At 38.2% G+C, this 20,602-nt stretch overlaps 1 protein-coding gene across 3 annotated transcripts in view; it reads left to right on the top strand.

Annotated features, from left to right (window-relative positions):
* Positions 1 to 20,602, top strand: part of Ophn1 (oligophrenin 1) — a 308,721-nt gene that overhangs the window by 157,448 nt on the left and 130,671 nt on the right. For all 3 annotated transcript variants that reach the window (XM_076918793.1, XM_034485518.2, XM_076918794.1), the window contains exons 6-10: positions 2,945 to 3,046; positions 8,874 to 8,984; positions 13,315 to 13,419; positions 15,082 to 15,211; positions 17,368 to 17,468. In XM_076918793.1, coding sequence (XP_076774908.1) covers positions 2,945 to 3,046; positions 8,874 to 8,984; positions 13,315 to 13,419; positions 15,082 to 15,211; positions 17,368 to 17,468 — 549 coding nt within the window. The remainder of the gene's footprint in view (positions 1 to 2,944; positions 3,047 to 8,873; positions 8,985 to 13,314; positions 13,420 to 15,081; positions 15,212 to 17,367; positions 17,469 to 20,602) is intronic.

The raw sequence follows: 20,602 nt of genomic DNA, 5'->3' as shown, positions 1-20,602 counted from the left end.
CTTAGCAAGATTCTCTCAGAGCTGTGCCCCTGCTTGACACAAACTTATTCACTATATTTTGTCTAACACAGATAAAAGAATTTGCGTAACTAGAATGCTGAATTTGTGCTTACAAAGCAAGCCATAAAATGTCAAAGGGAAGTTGTAGTTTGCCTGTAGTTTTTACTTTATTTGTTGTTCTTATGTTTTGTGTAGCAATTTTTGTGCATATGAATGAAATGCTAATATAATGCATATAATTCTACAATCCCATTCATGGCAATTATTTTTTTATCCCTATTCCCTATCTTCTTTTCCTTCTATTTATCCATTTTTGACTTTTTTTCAAATTGCCATTCTTCCGCACATGCTCACTTTTTTTTTTTAGTTTTGTGTGCTAGTGTTTCATATAACCCAAACTGGCCTCTATCTTTCTGGTTCTGTCTCCTGGATGCTAGGGTTATAGGTATGTACTACTGTACCAGATCTAGGTTATCACTATATATATATATATATATATATATATATATATATATATATATATATATATATATATATGCTGAGGGATTAGAGGAGGGACTCCTAAGTCCAAGTAGGATATAGGGGAATTGAGCAAGACTTAGAACAGACTCCATTGACATAAAGGAGTGGGATCTTGAAGGCTGAATTGTAGTTGCCCAGTGAAGTAGAAGAAAGAAAACAAGAAGCATTGAGCATGCATTGTACAAAGACAGAAGGCTGTCACCATCCATGCTAGATATTTTTATGACAACTTGATACAAACTAAGGTTGTCAGAGAGGAGGCAAGTTGAATTAAGAAAATGCCTCCATAAAAGATCAGGCTGTAGGCAAGCCTGTAGAGCAATGGAATTCTCTTCATGATTCGTATAAAGAAAAATTATATATTTATCTTAGTAAATCTAGAACAGAAGAGGAATTCATGATTCCTCTTCTCGGTAATGATTTCATAATAAAAATGGATAGTATACCTTAGTAGAGCAACTTTAAATATATTCCTCTTTATGAGGAAGAAGATAAGGGCACTCATTTCCATAGTACTGTTCAACCAGATTCTGCAAGGCCTGACTGGAGCTCTAAGAATGGAAATTAAGTAACATGTTGATTTTGGAAGAAATATATAAATTGCTATGCTTTACAGATGATGTAACAACTTAACGAGAAAAATATTATCATTAATAATCTGATTTGACCTTATATATGAAATTTCAACAGCATCTTATAATTGACCAGAGTCATTTATAAAAACAAAATGAATATTATTTTCTACATTTGCCAGATTTAACCAATATAAGTAGTGGTACCTTTTGTATTAGTAATAAATATTTTAAAATATGCAGAGTTTTATTTTTAGCAGGAATAGTTAAGATCACATGAAGAGAAAGTAAACTCTAGTAATGGTATGGAAAAAATTTAAATGCATGTTGATATTTCATGCTATCAAATCTTTTGCCTTATTATTTTACAGATGTTAATTCAACTCAAATTAATCTTTAAATTCAAATTTAGTTTGATTTTTTTATCCTAGCATTCATTTGAAAGTATTAGAGTTCACCAATAGTCAACCTTTAAAAAAAGGAATTTTTATCAATAAGAAATACTTTTTTATATTGGTAACTCATCAAAGTCAGCATAGTGAAAACAGTCTTCAAGGGCACTGCTGTCAACATTTCTTCTAAATGACCACAATAGTTCATTAAGCTCTAACACTCCGTAGCTTTTTTAGCCCAAACTTCCAAAAGTTCCTACACAGTCCTCCCCAAAACTTGTTCAGGTCCGTCTCAGCCATACAACACTCTCTGATTCCATTTTGTGCCTTAGTTAGGGTTTCTACTGTTGTAATAAAACACCAGGACCAAAAGCAACTTGGGGGAGGAAGTGGGTTTTTTGGTTTACAGATTGCAGTCTATCACTCAGGGAAGCCAAGGTGGACTTCAAGGCAGGAACCTGGAGGCCGTGACTGAAGTAGAAGCCATGGAGGAGTGCTGCTTACTGGCTTGCTCTTCATGGCCTGTCCAGTACTGCTTTCATAGACATTCCAGAACCACTTTCATCAGTGGTACCACTCAACAGTAAGGTAGGCCCTCCTACATCAACCATGAATCAAGAAAATGCCATACAGACATGTTGACATGAAGACTCATGAAGGCATTTTTTTTTCAACTGAGGATCCTCTTCCCAAATAACCTGAGATTTTAGTCAAACTGAGAAAAAAATCACAACAATGAGTCTGTGACAAATGTGTATTGTCAGTGTTTCTTTAGGAGCTTTGTGACTTAGATTTGTACTGCATAGCACAGAAGTTAATTACATTTCATCCCCAAGGAGAGTGAGGGGCTGGGTCCTTCACCTGCCATAAAGCTAGCTGTGAAGTCATTTTTCCTATCTAAATCTACCAGGATTTCACTCCTGCCAGCTTGTAATATGTATCTGTGAGTCCTTCAATAATCCTAAAGAATTCATTTGAAGAAGTAGCCCTGAATTCCTACTGTCTTGGAATGCAGGCTGTTTGTGGTCATTTGAATTCATACAGATTCACTGTTACTGGGTATATTTATTTCACGTTTGCATTTCTTTTTTTTTTTTTTTTAAAGATCAGACGAATGCTAACCATATATGAAAAACACAAAGGGAAGAAAGGGTGTTTTAGCAACAGAGGCCCCCTATGAGTGGCATTTTGGAGCAAGAACTTGCAGAAGCTTCAGCTCTACCAGTAGGTACTGTCTTTGGTGCAGGTAGAATGATTTACAGTTGTATTTGAGGTGATCAAACCTGCTTGAAACCAGTGCAAGATGGCACATTCTGCACTGGCTGTAGTTTTTCTTTCCTTCCAAGTAGCTGCAGGAGCTGACCATACGAAACCTGAAACTGTACCTTTCTTTCTCATTTCTAAGTTCATAGTGCTAAATTATAGAAATTTAATGCAAAGCTTCTCTTCTATGTCTAGGAAAGGAAGAAGAAATTTGAAAAGGATGGTGAGAGGTTTTACTCATTACTGGACCGGCACTTACATCTATCATCAAAAAAGAAAGAATCTCAGTTACTAGAGGTATGTTCACAAAGTCTAACTCTGCTTCCTTCTTGTGCTGGGCCTTAGAAACTAGTCATTTCTGGTTGTGAGATTTTTTTTTTCCATAAGTTGCTCAACAGGCATCATGAAAACATTCACAGGGAATACCTGAGGCCTGGGCCCCAGGCTCTCTGAGTCTTGAGCCAGTCCCTCCACTAACTTCCTTTAGTAAGGAACTCTTATTCCTGGCGTCAGTCTCACTCACTGTGTGGAAGAATGATACTCAAACATCTCGGGTAGCACTTTCAATTTCGAGTCTCCAAGTCTGTGATTCTAGATTCTATGTTAGGATAGATAAAAAGTAGTATGGTGTTTGGTATATGAGAAGTGAACATTTCCCCCTGTGGTGTTCCATTGTTTTGATGGTGATAGGGGATACTGCACTAGGGCCATTGCTTCTACGAGACCAGCAGTGGCTCCAGTTCTTCCAAGCCACTAATAGATATCTACCAAATCATTACGAACAAGGCTAGACGGACACTAATACGATTTTCTTGTCATTCTAGGTGAGATTCTTCTATAAGAGTGTGTACTGATCTCATAGCAACAAGGCTCTTTCTGTATTGTAAAATGCATGTTTCTTTAATAGTCTTAAGGGACCCGGGGAATGAGGAGGTGAAGACCTACATCTGGATGGAGGGAATCCCTTTGTGGAAGAAACTTGCCTTTCCAATTTGAGATAATCATTTGAAAAAAAAAGATAAAATATATAACAAACAGAAATGGAGAAATTGCCCTAAAAGAGGCTAGTAGCCTTGAGGCTGAAAGGCATGAGATAGTCTGGAGAAGAGATTTGTCAAGAATTGCTATTACTCTAAAAGACTAGTGAAAGACCAGATAGGGTAATCAAATGCAGCGGGCTCACATCTTGACTGGTAAAACAACAACAAAGGAAAAGAAAAGAAAAAAGAAAACCTGGCCAAGATATCAGAGAGTGGAGAAAAATTTATTACCTGCACAGACAAGGAGAACTCAGGGATAATTTCCAAAGTGATGCTGTCTGTTCACAAGAGGCCCATAAAATAAGAGTTCATCCTTGCCTGGCAACTGGGAACCCAACTGGTTTCCCATATTTCTGTAAATGGTTCCCTAAATGATAATAGTGGCTCTCTGTGCACAAGTTGCCTGTGTAGACAGTGTGGCTTTTCTCAAATACCTGTTCCTCAGACAGTCTAGAATTAGAGCACATGCTATACAGGGAGTGCCTGTTTTACTAGGCCCAATGGAAACCTAAGGGTATCATCAGTCTCTAAAGAACCTCCCCTGGCAGCTAGTTTTGCTGGGTTGTCATAGCTTACTGAAAGGAATTTTATGCATCCTTTGTGAAACTACTAAGGAATCTCTTGGAGGCTTATATTACAGTTTCTTATAGATGGGTTCTTCACACCTTTGCTCTTTGATGATTTTTCTTTGTATCCGTTCACTGAAATAAATGCCATCTGGTATTATGGCTGTATGTTGCATCTCCAGTCCTGAGGGTCTTTATTAGTGACTACCAAATCTGGGGTTAGTCATAAGGACCCAATGGGGATACAATCCATAGTTTGAAGGTTTTGTTGTTGTTTGTGTTTTGGAATTTTTTTTTTTTTTTTTTTTTTGCTATGAAGGTGTTTAGAGTGTTTCTGACAGTTTTATATGCTATGTAGGTGTCCTTGATAACACTTTGGGAATTTTGATGTTTTCAAACAGGATCTCCCCCAGAATGTCCTCAGATCCCCAGAAGTCTCCCTGTCTCTGCCACATGTTGGGATGATAGGCTTGCGCCATCATAGCCAACCTTTGTTGACATTTCTGATGAGCAAGGCTGCAGCCCTTAGACCTTTTTATTGAAAAGTGAAGTAAGGAAACTTGATTTAATCACTTAAAAAAAGAGCTTTTATGATTAGAGATGTTTTATTTGGCTAGGTGTGGTGGATAATTGTTATCCCAACACTCAAGAGCCTGAGGCAGGAGGATTACTGTGAATGTGAGGTCACTCTGGGCTACATAATTTTTTAATAGTGAGACTGCCTTAGAAATGAAGGAAAGATAAGAAGGGCTGAAGAGATAGAAGAAAGGAGGAAGAGAGAGAGGGCCTTAGAAGGCTGCAATTGTAGCTCAGGAGTTTGAGGCACTCCTTGGCCACATAGAGGGCATGGAGCCAGCCTAGGATACATGACACCCTGTCCCCTAGAAGGAAACAAAGAATCATATAATTGTTAAATCACTTTCAGTTCTATTGTTACATTGTTACTCTCTTAGAATGGTGTGGAAGAAGTCAGGAGACCCTACATAGGATAAGGTTAGTCTGTGGTTTTTGTATTTGTTTTGTTTTGAGGGGGCAAAGAGGAATATGTATTGGTCTACATCCCTAAACAAGTTTTTTCCCCTTTAACCTTGTATTTGAGTTATATGAACACATATAACACATATAATAATCACATATGGTTGTAACAACTAATGCAAAGACATTTTATGCACCAAAGAAAGAAAGAAAAAAGACAAGAAAGAAAAGAAAAACTGACAAAAAAAGCTGAATGGGAAGTTGAGAGATAAAGATTCCTGGCACGTATTTTCACTATTAATAATATCTTGTGTTCATTTATTACAATTGATGAACCAGTGGGTCTTATGTTCTGTGGGTATAGATTGCTTGTTCTTATTTTGTTGGGTGTAGAATCCTGCACATGCTAGGCAGGCACTGTGACACTGAGTTATACCTCTCTTATTCCCATTCTGTTGGTCTTGACAAGTATGTAATGATCTGTGTCTAGTGTAGTGTCTTAGAGAATAGCTTTACTCTCTGAAATTCTCTTGGCTCCATTTCACTTATCTCCAATCCCAGGCAGCCATTTCTCTTTCTCTAGACTTCATATTTTTGTCATTTCTGTAATGTCATGCTGTTGAAATCCTGTCGCATGGAGCCTTTTCATGCCGGGTTCTTTTATTTAGCAATAGGTATCAATTGTTGGTAATTTTTTTTTATGACTCGATAGCCCATTTCTTTTCAGGGCTCTTGTTAATAGCTATACCCCCATGTATCCCCATGTCCTATGGAAGAATTTTTCTTCTGATTTTTGGCAGTTATTAATATGGCCATGGTAAATATTTGTATGCAGATTTTGTTGAGGTTATGTTGGTAAATGCTGTAGAGTACAAAAGTTGGGTTGCATTGTAAGCCTATGTTTTATTTTGTAAGAACCTGCTGTTTACCAACACATACCATTCTTTCAGACTAGCTCGGAGACTTTCTTTTGCTTAACATCCTTATCAGCATTTGGTGTTATCAGTGTTTTTACTGTTAGCCACTCTAATAGATGTACAGTGGTATCCCATTTCTCTTGTCATTTGAAGTTTGCTAGTGGCATGTAATATTGAGCATCTTCCTATATCCTCAGCTGCCACCTTGTCTTCTCTGGTGAGATATCTGATCAGATATTTTGCCTCTTTTTTTGGGGGGGGGGGTTTGGAGACAGGGTTTCTCTGTATAGCCCTGGCTGTCCTGGAACTCACTCTGTAGACCAGGCTGGCCTCGAACTCAGAAATCCACCTGCCTCTGCCTCCCAAGTGCTGGGATTAAAGGCGTGTGCCACCACCACCCGGCTATTTTGCCTCTTTTAAAATTGAGTTGTTTTCTTGTTGCTATGTTTAAATAGCTCTCTATATGATGTTAGGTGCCAACCCAGTATCAGCTAAACACTTTATAGTATTCTAGGTATGTATCTATGTTATTCTGTTATCAGGGCCTTTGGTATAGCAGATTTTTTTTTGTTTAATGAAAATTTTCATATCTATATTTTCAATCAATTGTGCTTTTGATATATTTAAAAGTCCTGTCAATCTAAAGTCATGTAGATTTTTGTCTCCCTCATCCTGTTTGGTACCAGGTCACAGTGATCTCAATCTTGTGTTTTGCTGTTTGAACTCTTAAGTATTGTCATAGGTGTTATTAGCATTATGTGTGGCCAGATTTTCTCTGTCGTTATCTTCTAAGAGTTTTAAAATAGTGTCCACCAGATTTGATGAGGGAAATGGCATCCATGAAATCTGAACAAAATAGTTACTTGAATAAGACTGGCATAATTACAACAGCATTTGACATGCCGATGTGAATAGTGAAAAATTTAGTATACAAATAAATGTATTTTAGTGTGACAGTTTAATTCATGTATGTCATCATTATTTTCTTATTTGCTCTACCCCATACTCTATCGTCCTCTTACTGATCCTCCTCTTCCTTCTCCACTAGTGCCCACTTCAGCTTTTATAACACACATTCCCTGATCGCTTCTTGTTCTCTCCCCGCCCCTTAGACATCCTGTTCACTCCTAGTACTTTTCTCCTTCTCTGTCCTACAAAAGCACAGTACACATGAATTAAGTCCAGATTCTGGTTGAGAAGAGTGATATGGTATTGTTTTCCCAGCTTTTCCTTATTTCACTAAACCTGATGATTTCTAACTCTGAAAATGGCATAACTTTGTTTTTCTTTAGTGCTAAATGTGTTTATGCCTCTCATTTTTAAAATCTGCCCATCTGTTGGTGAGCATCTAGGCTGGTTCCATAGCATGGCTGTTATGGATAGTGCAATAATAAACATGAATGTGCAAGTGTGTCTATAGTGTGCTGACTTAGAGTCCTTCGGTGTATACAGGAGCTGTGTAGCTGGTTGATTTTGCAGAGCATGTTATTGTCATTGAAAATGTTTCTCCGTTCCACTCAGTTTCTTCCATCACTTGTTGTCCAAGTACACATATGCTACACATTTTGTCTAGAAGTTCTCAGATGTTTTATTTTATGTTGTTTTTTTTTTTTCTCTTTGTTTTGACCCTTGTATTCCTGTACATTCAAGCTTGCTGATCCCCCTGCCTCACATTCATTGTCAGGACTCTTAGTCAAGGGCCCATGCCTGCTCAGCCCTAGACTGACTCATTGCTTCCTAAACCTTAATCATACTGGTGGTGAGCCCAATAGAGCAGGCTTTGTTACGGTTTAGAGTGTCTTAGATTTCTATCATTTCCTTTGGACTTATGCTTCTTCCGAGTTTCATCTGTTCTTCCAAGTTTCATCTGTCTTCTAATATCACATATCTGTTGTCGCATCTTCTCTTTTTCCACTAGAACCCTTTGCATTTTACCATGGTTGTTTAAAATTCATGGCCTTATCATTCTATACAGTGTCTGCCTTCTCTTATTCAATTTCTGATGCTTTTGCTTCAGGTTTTTTTTTTCCCTTTTTGCTTTTCTGCTTTTTTTGCTTAAAAGGCAGGGAGAATATTTGGCTAAAGAAACTGAAGTAAGTGCTTAGTGTGAGGTTTCATGCTTATTTGGTTAGGACTTAGCTTGGGCTTCATTCGTTCTTGATGTAGTTCCTTTGGATCATTTGATTTATCTTTGTATTTGTTAAACTGGCAGTAGTTCTTCAGTGAGGGTTGTAATCCCCTCAGCATTGAGCACCTTTTACTCTCAGGTGGCTGTTCTCACGAGCGCTTCTTCTCTCCAGTCACCTATACTCTAGTTTTCTCCCTATGATTTTAATTTTCTATTGGATTTAAGAAGAAAGCTTTTCCAAACTTGTTCAGCTTTTTCCTTGATCTGAAAATCTGTTTTACGGCTCCCAGCATTCCTTCATGCTAGAGTAGAAATAGGAGGCCTTGACTCTTTTTAATCTCTTGGTCTCATATCCCCTCTCTGTAAAATAAAGCAAAATGGAAATAAAGAAAACAATAGAAAATCGGATATTTGCAGGTGAATTTAATTGATTCTCTCGTTCCCGATTTTCAAAACTGACCATGTCCCTTTGTGACATTTGTTGCTTTCTTTCTACAGGCAGACCTCCAAGTGGATAAGGAAAGGCACAATTTTTTTGAATCATCTCTTGACTATGTTTATCAAATTCAGGAAGTCCAGGAGTCAAAGAAGTTCAATATTGTGGAGCCAGTAAGTTCTATCTGTTGGTAAATATTCTAATATATATAATGTATGTATTGTGTGTGTATATATATGTATGTATGTATGTATGTATGTATCTATCTATCTATCTATCTATCTATCAATCAATCAATCAATCAGTCAAATGCCCAAAGTGCCCACGTGAATGTGGAGAACTTTGGTCATAGAATTGGAAGCTCAAAGAATAAAAACATCAGTTCATGTTTATGCTTAACAGTATATGTCAAGGATATTAGCACACAATATCCTTGGTCTTAGAAACATTCATCCTCTTCCTCACTACATTTACACTATTTTGCTCTCCATTTATGATCACTTTCTTCATTTTTCTTTTTTCCTTGATTTAATCCCTCCTCCAATTTCTATGTCACACTTTATTTTTCACTTTTTAAAATGAATATTTTATTAATTATTAGAGGATTTGGTACAATGTGTCTTTTTATTGGATATTTTATTTACATTATAGATGTAATCCCCTTTTCCCATTTCCCTCTTTACCCAGAAACCCCCTATCCCATCCCCCCTCCTCCTGCTTCTATGAGGATGTACCCACATGCACCCACTCCCACCTCCCCACCCTTGAATTCTCCCATTCTGGGGCATCCAGCCTTCATAGGACCAAGGCCCTCCTCTCCCACCTATGCCCGACAAGGCCATCCTCCCCTACATATACAGCTGGAGCCATGGGTCCCTCCCTATGTGCTCCCAGGCTGCTGGTTTAGACCCTGGGAGCTCTGGCTGTTTGGTATTGTTGCTCTCCTCATGGGGCCACCAACCCTTCCAGATCCTTCAGTCTTCTCTGTGTCTTGATCATATTCACCATACTCCTTTTAACTCCTCCTAGACTCACAGTCATATCCCCCCACCCCCCCACTGCCTTTTTCCAAGAAAAGACTCTGTCACGGCAGCTTTCCTGCTTCTTAACAATATTTTGTCCCCTTTTCTGTGATGTTCCAAGATGTTCCCTTAAGGTTAGGGATTGTATTCTATATGTATCGAATCGAGGCAGGGACTCTACTATCAGTTTATTTCTGAGTTCTGACCAGGTGGGGCTTTCTGTAATATTCTCTACTGCAAAAATAAGGGGTGAGAGCTACACTTACCTCTTTATAGAAGGATGAGTATTTCAAACATAGTTACAGATTACGCTGGTTGAGGAAAATGGCAGGAACAAGTTTTCCTCTAGGTAGCAGGGCCTCACTAGCCACAGGTAGCTGGCTAAATTAATACTACCAGGTATAAATTACTTCCTATAGGGAGAGAATATCTATCTTATCTTATCCATCCATCCATCCATCCATCCATCCATCCATGATATTGCTTCTCTTTGGGCTTCCTCTCTCCACTCAATGGATTTATCCTTAGCTGTATAGAAGGTTTTTAGTTTTATGTGACATTCCACCTGTCAATTGCTGTCCTAATCCTGGGCAAAGAGTACTGTTCAGACAATCTTTTTCTTCACCTAAATCTAGAAGGATACTGCCCATGTTTTCTTCTAGCAGTTTCAGTGTTTCAGGCTAAGATATTCAGTTCATTTGGAGTTAATTTTTGCAGGGTGAGAGACAAAAGCATAATTTCAGTCTTCTCCATGTAGGCATTCAGTTTTCCCAGCACTATGTGCTGAAGATGCCATGTTTTTTTCAGAGTTTTGACATCTTTGTCAGATGTTCAATGGCTGATGTTACATTCATTTTCTGCTTTGCCTTCGTTGCCTACAAGTTTAATTTTGTGCTAGCACAATGTTCTTTTTAATCCTGTAGCCCTGTGATAAATCATGAGATCTGGAATGTGAATCCTATTAGTATTTTCCTTTTTATGCAGGATTGCCTTAGCTATCTAGTGTCTTTTGTAGTTCCATTCAAAACTTAGGAGTTTTTCCATTTCTTTGATGACTATGGTATTTTGATTAGATTGTATTAAATCTGTAACTTGTTTTGGTAGAATGGTCATTGTCACAATAATATTCTACCAACTTGTGTCTTCTTCATTCTCTTTCTTCAGAGATTTAAAGTTTTTATTGTAGAAGTCTCTCTCTTTCTTTTTTTCTCCTTCCTTCCCTCCCTCCCTCTCTATCCTCTTCTCCTCCTCCTTCCCTGTCCCCCTCCCTTTCCTTCCCTAGTTCGTTAAGTCCTAGGTAATTTTTGAGGCTATTGTGAGTGGAAATGCATTCGAGGAGATCTCTTTCTCAACATGTTTTTTGTTGACATATGGAGTTGTTACTGAGTTTTGTTAAGTTATTCTACCATTTTGCCAAAATTGTTGGCCATTTCTAGTTTTCTGATGGAGTTTTTGTTACCCTTTAAGTATAATATCATATCATCTGCAAATGGGGTGATTCAACTTTTCTTGTTTGTATCCACTGAATTTTATTTTCTTATTCTGTTGTTCCAGCTAGTGTTTTGAGCACTATATTTGAAAGTAGTGGAGACAGTGTACAGCCCTGTCTTATTTCTGATTTTAATGGAACTTTCTTTGAATTTTTCTCCATTTAGGCTGATGTTGGCTGTGGGTGTGTCATTCACAGTCTTTATATGTTGAAATTTGTTTCCTTGACTCCTACTTTCTCTAGGATACTTATCATGAAGATATGTTGGATTTTGTCAAAGGCTTTTTATCTATTGAGATGATTGTAGGAACTTTGTCTTTAAGGTTATTTATAGGATTTGCCACACTTATTGATTTACATATGTTGAACCAGCCCCACATCTCTGGGTAAAGACAACTTGATCATGACTTGTAATCTTTTTGATTATGTGCCTATACACAGTTTACAAGGATTTTATTGAGGATTTTTGCCTTTATGTTCATCAGGCCTGTAGTTGGTTTGTTGTTGTGTCTTTACCTGGTTTTGCTATTAAACAATAATACTAGCTCTGTAAAAGGAGTTTGGAAGAGCTTCGTGTATTTCTGGTTTTGTTTTGCTTTTATTTTAACACATTAAGAAGTATTCTTTGTTGATCTCTTTTGAAAGCCTTGCATTATTCTGCTGTGAACACTTCAGGGCCTGGACGTTTTGGCTTTCTTCTTCTCATGCTTTCAAAAAGCTTTTAAAACTGTATACCGTGTGCTTCAGCCTGTACTAAAAACTCATGGCCCTTACGTTTAATCACTTCCTATTTTACTTCCTGTTCTACTAGTTGACTCCTTTGCATAAATTTTACTACTAAATTACCTTTAATTTCTTACAAAACTTAGTGTATTTTAATTGGAAAATATGCTGACTACAAGGGGGATCATTACAGAAAAGTTTAAAATAATGTATTTGGATGATCAAAAAATCCTTTTTATAAAATGAATATGTATTGGTTGTATAATATTTTCCCTCCCAAATTGTTTGTGTTTATATCTCTTGCTATGTATATGATACGTACTATTGAGTGTGAATGTGTCTACATATATGGCACATGAAAGTATATGACTGAGTATACAGGTTTTGATGCTCACATTTTTATAGTTTTATATGTACTATATGAAAACAAGTATTCATTCATTTATTGAAGAAGCATCAAGATTTTGTTGTATTCCAGGCACTGTCTTAAACACTGGATATATTGTAGTAAACGTGAATGACAGTTTCTTTCTTTATGAATACTATACTCCCATGAGGTAGAAAGAAGGCATGAAATGATGCACATTATCAAAACAGTTGTAAGCTGTGATAAAAAAGCTATGAAAGAAACAAATTATTTTTGTTTGGTGAACATAGATTCACCAACCTCAATAAACTAGGTCTGAGCTGAATACAGACATATATTTGCATTTACATAATGAAATATCTTAAATGGCTCTCCAGTTTAAACACAAAAGTTTATTTTTCTTATCCAGCAAAGATTTTTTTATACAATAGTTTTATTGTGCTTACATTTTCTTCAGTGTGTATGAGGGCTATCACATGAGGCTAGGTGTAAATTTTTTTTTCTTTTTTTTTTTTTTTTTGGTATTACATCTGCCCTTGAAATTTTTGGTTTGTAAATTTTTGGATGAGAAATGCTGAACCTGTTTAGAAAACAGACGTAGTCAATTCCTGCAGTCTGTAATTCCTGAGTGGCTTCAGATGCAGTCTAAAAAGGATCCAGATTTGCTGTTTCTTTTTCTGAGACTGAATGCAGGTAAAGTATCTAACCTAATATGAGAACACTTACCTGTGTGTCACTTGTGCTGCCACGACTGCTTGTAATGGTGTACTCGGTAACACTCTCGAGTTTCTCCCCTGATTTCATGGGTCCTTTATTTGATCAGGTAGGAAGTGCTGGTGCCAGGTAATGGTGAGTTTCTAAAGGTAGGTTTTTTTTTTTTTTTTTTTGTCTCTTTCCCCTAGGTCTTGGCCTTCCTTCATAGCCTCTTCATTTCTAACAGTTTGACAGTGGAGCTCACACAGGATTTCCTGCCCTACAAACAGCAGCTGCAGCTCAGCTTACAGAATGTGAGTTGCAGGTGGATGTCTTCCACCTGTCTTTCCGTCGGAATTTGAGCCCAGTGGGCTCATCTCACTGGCCATGGCTTGAGTGTTTTGAGAATTAAAAGTGGACTCTTAACTTTGGAATTTCGGGCCATTTCACCACTGGCAGTTTGTTAGGACAAAATGGTGTAGCATGCAAACATTTTTAACATATCGAAATGTTCTTGCTTTTTCAGTTTTGACTCTTCCCTGTCTTTGAGGTTTGCTGCTTCTCAGACCCACCGTCTATTCAGAAATAGCCCTATCTAGCTAGGATTTATTAAGCATTGGTACCTCACTGTATCTCTTCCACATCAGTCTAGCTGTAGGCTTATTTAAACTTGAGGCTTGGGCCTTAGGCTAGTTCCCAAGTCAGTTAAGCCACTTGGTTTATTATTATGGGTATCCGTTATTTTTTTCTCTCATCACTTAGAGTTAAACAAACGAATTTAAAAATACTTCTCCAACTTCATGCACATCCTAGTTCTTATAAATGACCATAGACATAGCATATTTTATGTATCTATACATGAGAATTTAGTAACTTATCATTTGATGATTATTTGTGGCTACCATGAAAATATATCCTGTTAGAGACATAGTAAAAGTCTTTGGCACACCAGAATGAGTCACCAAGGTTTTTCTGTCTTGCAGGATTATATATTTTCTAGAGTAGATAGATAAAGCTAATATCCCTTATACTACTTGTTACTATATGGAATCAAACCAACATTTAAAAAAATATTTACTTAATTTATGTGAATGCTGCATCTGCATGTATACTTGTATGCCAGAAGAGGGCATCAGATCACATTACAGATGGTTGTGAGCCACCATATGGTTGCTGGGAACTAAACTCAGGACCTCTGGAAGAGGAACCAGTGCCCTTACCCACTGAATCATCTCTCTAGTCCCCAAACCAGCATTTTTAAAGGAGCATAGAGAATGTAACAATTGGTAGTCAGAGAAGTTGTTATTAAGATCAGGTGACATTGGACCGGGTGCTACATTGCATGATATTCATAGATGTATTTTTAAATTAAAAACTGCTTGCTTAGGGGGATTGTGATGTACATTTTTACCTACTTTTTTCCTTTCTGCATTTATTCCTTCCTTCTGGGTCCTCTCCTTTACCTGAACGTGAGAGTACCTATTTTCTGCTGACTTACAAAATCTTTCTACAATCAAGTTGACTCCTCTGCCATATGTAACTTGACAAATGTGAGCTAATACCAGGCATTTGCATGTGTACTCATGGCTGACTCATTGTTAGTGTAGTCCACATCTTCTTCACTAACATGTTGCTATGATAACAGTATCTTTGGGAACCTTCTCTATAGTTGCCCTTGTTGTAAAGTAAGGGTCAGTCTAATGTCAGACGTTTCAAATTCCTATTTACGTGAAGCTTGAATTAATCCCACTGGGTAAAAGCTCTCGCTTCTTGTGGTTATCTGTGTTTTTGTTTCCTTTCTAGTACATAGTACCATTAAACTCTAGAATTATTTTCTAGTCACTACTATTCAGCAGTTTTCTATATGTTTTAGCACATGCTGTGAGGACAGAAATCTCTGTACTATATCTATAATGGATAAATACACATTCCTGTTGATGATAACAATGATAATGATTATAATGATTTCTTGACAGACAAGAAATCATTTCTCCAGTACCCGGGAGGAGATGGAAGAACTTAAGAAAAGGATGAAAGAAGCTCCTCAGACATGCAAGCTTCCAGGACAGCCAACCATTGAAGGCTATCTCTATACACAGGAGAAATGTGTGTGGACATGCAGGGTCATCCACTGGCTTCCAGGGGGCTTGCTGCTTTACCTTTCTGAACTCTGAGAACCCATGTGTCCTTCATAGATCCATGCCTGATAGAACTCTTTGGAGGGCAGGGCAGGAATAGTAAAAATACAAAAGAAAGAAACTTTAGGGGCGTGTTAAATTACTATGTCATAGGGTACGATGTCTTTAAAGTTTCCTCTGAGATTCAAGATGAGGAAACTTAATTGTGTATGCTGAACTTTGGGTCAAAACAGAGGTAGGGCAAAGGAAGTAGAAAGATCATATTCACTGCACTTACTCTGTACACTGCTTTAAAGGTCTCAACCCATTTTAATCTTTGATCCCACATTATGCTTTAGTTACACTAGAGACCACTGAGGCTTTGAACAGTCACTAGATCAAAGGCTAACTTCAGATGTATCCTATACCCAAACTGATACCCTTTCCCAGTGTATTGTATCCCACTCACCACCCTCAGAGCTTGGACAACAGTGCTTCTCTACTTGTGAGTCACGACCCCTTTGGGGGTTGAAATGACCTTTTCACAGGGGGTCACTTAAGACCATTGGAAGGCACTTTTTAAAAATGATTTATAACAGTATTAAGATTATAGTTTTGGAGTAGCGACAGAAATAATTTTATGGCCACCACAAGCTGAGGAACTATTAAAGGACCTCAGTGGTAGGAAGGTGGAGAACCACTGCTCCACACTGTGAAGTGGTGAACAGCATCCTAGCTTTCTCCTCACCGTGTATTAGTAAGGCTCTTCATACATGACAATGTAATCTGTCTACAGTGAAGTGAAACTACTCCTAGCTGAGAACCTTTGCTACACAGTGCAGGGTGCTTCTGTGCCTCAGATTTCCAAGTTGTCACAAATGGCTGCCACTCCATTAAATGAATGCTCACCAAACCACTTTTTGGCCCAAGTCTGTGCAACACATTGAGAGCATAAGAACAGAATGAATCTCACATTTTTTTTTTTAATTTTGAAAGCAATCCTCAGATTGGCAGGAATGATAGGAAAGTATATTTGTGAAGCATTCAGGGCACTCTCATTGGGGTATATGTCTAAGAGCTTCTCTGAGGAAGTGATGTTTGACTTAGAAGTTAAATGTTCTCACTGATTTTAAAATGGGATGCCAGTGGGTAGAGAACTTCCTGTGTGTGCTGCTGTATGAGTAGAGGCATAGGAGTGTTGGAGAACAGACCCCATGCTTAGTTCTTGGTTTGTGGAGAATAACCCTTGTCCTGGTGTAATTATTTTAAATATATGTTGTGTGCAATCCATTCTTAACTACATGTTGAGTTTGCTGTACAGACTATATGGCCACTTAAGTATTTGGCAACTGAAAATAATTCACTGACACAGGAGCATAGAGGAGAGTGTACCCAGTGACAAGGCCAGAAAGGTCAATTTGATCAAATCATGCAGGGCTTTGAAGGTAGACTACGTTGTTTGGAGAGAGTAGGAAAGCTATGTATAATTTACGACAAGGGAGATGACATCAATAGAAGGATCTTTTAAAGTAATGTTCTAGCAAAATGGTGAAGAAGGATTGGATGGGAGCAAATCAGAGCTGGGGAAATGAGAGAAGCCTGCTTGAAGTGATTAATGGGAAAAATGTACATTCATAGTTTACTGGAAATGTTATTAAGTATTAGGAAAACAAGATGATGATAACACCCTTTAACTCATTGCTAAAGAGCTAAAAAGTAGAAATACTTGAAGAAGAGACATGTATGGAATAGAATGGACACAATTCAATGTTAGTCAAATGAGAGACTTCAGGAAAGAGCAAACTGGCAGGGGTTTCCAGCTTCTGGATGCATAGGTAGAATGCCAAGGACTGCTGTAGGAAGAGGAGGTTTAGAATGAGCCAAGAATAAGAATGGAAATGGGAAGCAGTTGGTGAGGGTTAGCATCTCTGTGGGTGCAGTAGGTAGGTAAAGATGGTGCAGAGACAAAGGGCAGTGATTGACCTGGGGTCTTTTAGCAAAGAATAACCAATAGGCTTGGAATGTTTGTACTATATAGAGGCCTTGTGTTCAATTTCGAGCCCTGGAGAAAGCAAGCAAGCCATAAGCAGCTTCTGCTTTGGGATGGTGAAATATTCTGCTCATTCACTTTCTTCTGTCTTGTAGGGGCCCTGGGGATATCCTGGGTGAAATACTACTGTCGGTATGAGAAAGAGACCAGGACGCTCACCATGACACCAATGGAACAGAAGCCGGGTGCTAAGCAGGTCAGTCTTTGTTACTGCTAGTTTTTGAGCTCATTCGTGTAATGGTATGTCAGAAAAGAATATATATTGACACAGTGTCAAATAATCAAGTCTATCACTGTCATGTAAAACCAAAACTTGGTTTTGTTATAGAGAAAAGGGTTTGTTTTGTGGTCCAGGCTAGCCTGGAATTCATTGTGTAGCACAAGCTTATGCCTTAAACTTATAGCAAGTCTCCTGTCTCAGACTCCTGAGTGCTGGGATTAACAGGTGTGTTATATCATATGCAGGTCCTACCATCATCATGGTGTCTTTACCTTTTCAGCCTATTTAGTATAACAATTGCCCATACTTGTACAAAGAACATATCCAGAACATGAATGACTCTTTTAAGTAGTGGGTTCTTAAAAATGTGAATTAATTTCTAGTATTAATTTCTAGTAAAAGCACATCTATATGTGTGTGTATATATCCTAATGTTAGCGTCATCTTCACACAAAGAAAAATTTCTATAAGTAGTACATATCTCTTCCTCCCCTCTTCAGGCCTTGTCCTCCTTGTCAAAATGCCAAGGTAAGTTGACCATTGAGAGGCTAGTTTATTCTCCTAAAAGAACCCAATCCTTTCCATGCATAGATATTTCTACAGGTAAAAAGTGATCATCACCTTGTTCATTCTCTGAAAGCATCCCCTTCACTTGCTTGCCTACATGCTGTCACGGTGAACCTTTAAAATTCTACATACTGCTGGAAGCTTTAAGTACATACAGGAAGGCCCAATTAAGGTAGATAGGAATTTGGAGAAAACTGCCAATTTATATTAACAGTATTTTCTGTAGATGACCAATCTGGTATAGCTTGGACATAAAAAACCAGAGAGGACAGTTTCGATTGTAGACTGTTGAAAACTACTTTTTGCATCAGTCTTTAAGCACAGAGCCTACTATTGTACCTCAAATGTATGTTTAAGCTGGGGTACACCCTTTTCCAATAGGCTTCATCAAATTCATCTTACTCTATGGTATAAAATTTGTCCTTTGTCAACCTGAGTTTCTCCTGTATCTGAGTATCAAGTGCTTATGTATAACACTAGCTGCAGTCTTTTTTTTTTTTTTTTCTATTTCATGTTAGGGCATGGTGGTTGCTGAGATGTAGCTTAGAGGAACCCAGGATAGCTTTAAACTCATTCGAATGTAAAGCATGACCTTGAACTTCTTATCCTCCTGCCTTACTTCCTGAGTTCTGAAATTACCAGTATATGTCTCCATGACTGGTTTATGTGGTACTAGGGATAAAGCCTAGGGTTTGAGATATTTATAACTGGGCTAATTTCTAAGCCCCCATTGCTTTTAGTTCTACAAAATTGTTATCTGGACACTAACTCTACTCTCAGAGAGAGTAATATCTTTTAGAACTTTTTTTTTTATTTCTGTTCAAAAGAACATTTTGTCCAGGGCAAAATCAGTAGAAAACACTTTTATATCCCCTTAGCATATGAGAGCAATTTAGTTTTTCTTTCCTCCTTGTTTCATTGAGTGGATGCTTGCAAAACTGCAATTGTATGAGCCTAACAGGGAGCCTAAGCAGGGTTTTGTTTTATGAGATGGAGTCTCTCTGTGAAGCTCTGGCTGTCCTGTAACTCACTATGTGGACCAGGCTGGCCTTGAACTCACTGAGATCTACTTGCCTCTCCATCCTGAGTGTTTGCATTAAAGCCATGTATGCTTGGCCCTTAGTCTAAGCAATTTTAATCTGCAATTGCTTAAGGGATTGAAAGAACTCAGTTTTCCATATAGAAAGTAGTGACAGTGTTATATAATGACACAGTGGGTGGAGGTAAGGAGGAACCTGACTGGCTCATACCAAGACATTGTCCTGAGAAATCATGCCATACAATGGACCTGCTATAAAGGAAGTTATTTGGGGGTAAAGAAAGGGAGTGTGGGCCTGGAGAAGGGCTAGGGCCAGAAAGATGGGAGCAAAGCCATGAGGACAGAGAAGGGGGGGATAAAGAAGGACAAAAAGGACAGAGATGGGGAGAGAGGGGCTGGCTGGGAACACTTGAGAATAGATAGAGAGAAAAGTGTATAAGTGTGTGTGTGTGTGTGTGTGTGTGTGTGTGTGAGAGAGAGAGAGAGAGAGAGAGAGAGAGAGAGAGAGAGAGAGAGAGAGAGAGCGAGCAAGCAAGAGTGAGCTGGGGTAGCAAGCAGTCCTCTTACATGCTGCCAGCCACCTGCATCTGGCAGTAGTGCTGGTGATGACAATCTATTGCTAGGTTTCTGGGAGGAGTCTAGCACAATTGCCTGTAAGCCAACAGATGGAGTAGAAGAAGTAGTAGTTACTGGATTCACTCAATTTGTATTAGAAGCTATTTTTTCTTTTTAGTCTTCTGATACCATTCCTAGTAATACTTCATGTTTCTGAAAGGCAAATAATATAAATAGATGATGCTATAGTGATAATTTCAGCAGCAGCAGCAGCAGTAGGTAAGAACCACCTTTTCCTAAATGCCAGTTGTCTTCCAAGGACATGTTCTACCACGTACCTTACTTCCTCTGGTAGCAGCACTATGGAGCAGATACCATGAGCTTAATTTGGAGATGAATGAATTTGCCCTCTTCCTTACTGTGACACTTACCGGTGTCCCCCAGTAGTTCAACCTATAAAGCATTACTTATGTCTTATTCTCTCTTTACCAGTCTCCTCCAAAGAAGTATTTATTGTTTTATCAAAAATTTACCCTTCCATGCAAGGCATAATGCAAAAAGAGTTAATGGAAGTTTGAGTTCTTGTAGTGGAATAACAGCAGAATGATTGGCCCATGAATGGCCAAACTCCCTGGGAGAAGAACACCTGGTGGTTAGCTAAAGAACACCATGAGCTTGAGACTATTTATATATTGTTTTATTTATTTATTTATTTATTTATTTATTTGTTTGTTTTACATCTTTGTTTTTTTTTTTTTTTTGAGACAGGGTTTCTCTGTGTAGCCCTGGCTGTCCTGGAACTCACTCTGTAGACCAGGCTGGCCTTGAACTCAGAAATCCGCCTGCCTCTGCCTCCCAAGTGCTGGGATTAAAGGCGTGCGCCACCTGGCTACATTTTAAAATTTTAGAGAAAATGTTCCCATGCAATCCAGACTAGCCTTGAATTTGT

The sequence above is a fragment of the Arvicanthis niloticus genome, chromosome X (genome assembly GCF_011762505.2).
Source record: "Arvicanthis niloticus isolate mArvNil1 chromosome X, mArvNil1.pat.X, whole genome shotgun sequence".
Taxonomy (NCBI): Eukaryota; Metazoa; Chordata; class Mammalia; order Rodentia; family Muridae; genus Arvicanthis; species Arvicanthis niloticus.
Note: the sequence above shows the minus strand (reverse complement) of the source record. Positions and strands in the feature narration are given on the sequence as shown.